Source organism: Protopterus annectens, chromosome 17.part0 (genome assembly GCF_019279795.1).
Source record: "Protopterus annectens isolate FY-2018-M chromosome 17.part0, PAN1.0, whole genome shotgun sequence".
Classification (NCBI taxonomy): Eukaryota; Metazoa; Chordata; order Ceratodontiformes; family Protopteridae; genus Protopterus; species Protopterus annectens.
The window spans coordinates 815,189,310-815,191,809 of NC_056751.1; the positions used below are offsets into that span (position 1 = coordinate 815,189,310).

The 2,500-nt window shown below is 37.7% G+C and overlaps 1 protein-coding gene across 1 annotated transcript in view; it reads right to left on the reverse strand.

The window, feature by feature from the left end:
• Positions 1-2,500, reverse strand: part of SBF2 (SET binding factor 2) — a 3,151,758-nt gene that overhangs the window by 1,415,000 nt on the left and 1,734,258 nt on the right. The window contains exons 13-14 of the mRNA XM_044058929.1: positions 1,146-1,259; positions 896-973 (exon numbers count right to left, since the gene is read on the reverse strand). Of these exons, the coding sequence (XP_043914864.1) occupies positions 896-973; positions 1,146-1,259 (192 nt within the window). The remainder of the gene's footprint in view (positions 1-895; positions 974-1,145; positions 1,260-2,500) is intronic.

Here is a 2,500-nt window from a genome sequence, read left to right on the forward strand (position 1 = left end):
CTGATGAGACTAATTCTAAAATTGGTAGCAGGGTATGGAAAGGATTAGCATATAAATAAGCTGGGCCTAGACTCCTATGAGTACAAAATGAAGTCAAGTGATCCAATAATTGTCTTCAAAACAAATAAGCTCTTGTATGAAAGTCTTGGACTGGGCTCTGTGGAACATTCTCTAAATTTAAGCAAAATATAGTTTTATGTCAAAAGATGTAACAGTACCACTGTGAAAAGGAAAAAATAAAAGTACAGTGAGACATCAGTACCAGTTTGAAATTCTTTACACAGTGATATTGAAGAAGCCAGTAACAATTCAGAGTATAAGAGATTACCAAATGTATACACAGAGGACAAACTATGCATGTGCAGAACATAGCAGGACATATGAGGTTCTCTTTGGAACTGAGTTTTGGAATCATAACAAGTAATGGGTTATTTATTTTGTCTTTGTTTACGGGTGCAGGGGACTGATACCCATAGACCTTTACCTAACTGACCCTGGGGACACGGTCTGGTTAAGTGACTTGCTTAGAGTCTCACAGTTAGGCAAATGGAGAATAATGGAATCAAACCCTGGCTACTAGAAGCTATACTACAGTCGCTACAGCTACAGCAAAATGTTTACAGCACTATGTATGCTCTTAAATATAAAGTGTATCTCCTAAAATTTAAAAAACAAATATTCTACAAAACAATCTTATAGTAAGCATATGACAATAGGTAACTTTAGCTATTCATTCATAGTGAATTAATCATGGTAGTCATTAAAAATGTTTTAGATGCTATACATATATCTGACTCAGTGCTGATCAACTGTCTATCTGCAATATTTGTTATTGATTACTAAAGTAAAAAAGAATGCAAACACAGGGCAAAGTAAAATGTATAAAAATACTTACAAGTATTTTCATATTGCAGGGTGGCAAAGGAAGAGGAGGGAAGGCATAATCTGCTACTTCAAGATCTGGATGCAAAATCTAAAAACATGGATTAAAAGTACTTTTAGTGGCATGCATTTTAAGAAATTATTTTTAGATTAGTTCATGATTATTATGGTCTAATAAAACATGCTTTGTTATAGAACACATGAAACAATTATCAATAATTGGGATGCCTATTAAAACTGATGGAGTGAAAATGTACACATACAAGTGAAAGTGCTGCTTGAGTCTGCTGTAGTAAAGGCTCTGGAAGGTCGCAGAGATGAATGCATTCAGGAATCTTAATAGTTCCTCCATCGAGGTCTGCAGTGATCACATCCAGCTAGAAAAAGCACACAGAACAATGAAAGAAGAAGGAAGGCATAAACATATTTTCAAAGTCTGTCTAACGACACAATTGTCAAAAACACTGTTTTGCTGCTTTATTATACAGACCATAATCAACTATTACCACCACACAGTATATATATATATATATATATATATATATATATATATATATATATATATGGGACCTGCCTAAAATAATATTACCACATGCCTGACCAGCAGGATCCATCTAGCACTCATTTCCAAGTGTTACTAAAAGGAGACTCATACTGTTTGCTGACTGGCTGTGTACTTATCCAGGGATACTGTTTGCTGTCTGGCTGTGTACTTGTGCAGTGATGCTGTTTGCTGTCTGGCTGTGTACTTGTGCAGTGATGCTGTTTGCTGACTGGTTGTGTACGTGTGCAGTGATGCTGTTTGCTGTCTGTGTACTTGGGAAGGCATACTGTTTGCTGATTGGCTGTGTACATATAAAGTGATATGTTTGTTGATTGGCTGTGTACTTGTGCAGTGATGCTGTTTGCTGGCTGGCTGTTTAGTTGTGCAGGTATATTGTTTGCTGATTGACTATGTACTTGTGTAGGGATACTGTTTGCTGACTAGCTGTGTACTTGTACAGTGATGTGTTTGTTGAATGGCACTGTAATTGTGCAGTGATAGCGTTTGCTGACTGGCTGTGAATTTGTCTAGTGATATTGTTTTCTGACTGGCTGTGTACTTGTGCAGTGACACTGTTAGCTAACTAGCTCTATACTTATGCAGTGATACTGTTTGTTGACTGGCTGTGTACTTGCACAGTGATATTGTTTGCTGACTGGCTGTGTACTTGTGGAGTGATATTGTTTGCTGACTGTCTGTGTATTTGTGCAGTGATACTGTTTGCTGACTGGCTGTGTACTTGTGCAGTGATATTGTTTGCTGACTGGCTGTGTACTTATGCAATAATACTGTTTGCTGACTGGCTGTGTACTTATGCAGTGATGTTGTTTGCTGACTAGCTGTGTACTTATCCAGGGATACTGTTTGCTGACTGGTTGTGTATGTGTGCAGTGATGCTGCTTGCTGACTGTCTGTGTACTTGGGAAGGGATACTGTTTGCTGATTGGTTGTGTACATATAAAGTGATATGTTTGCTGATTGGCTGTGTACTTGTGCAGTGATGCTGTTTGCTGGCAGTGATGCTGTTTGCTGGCTGGATGTTTAGTTGTGCATGTATATTGTTTGCTGATTGAC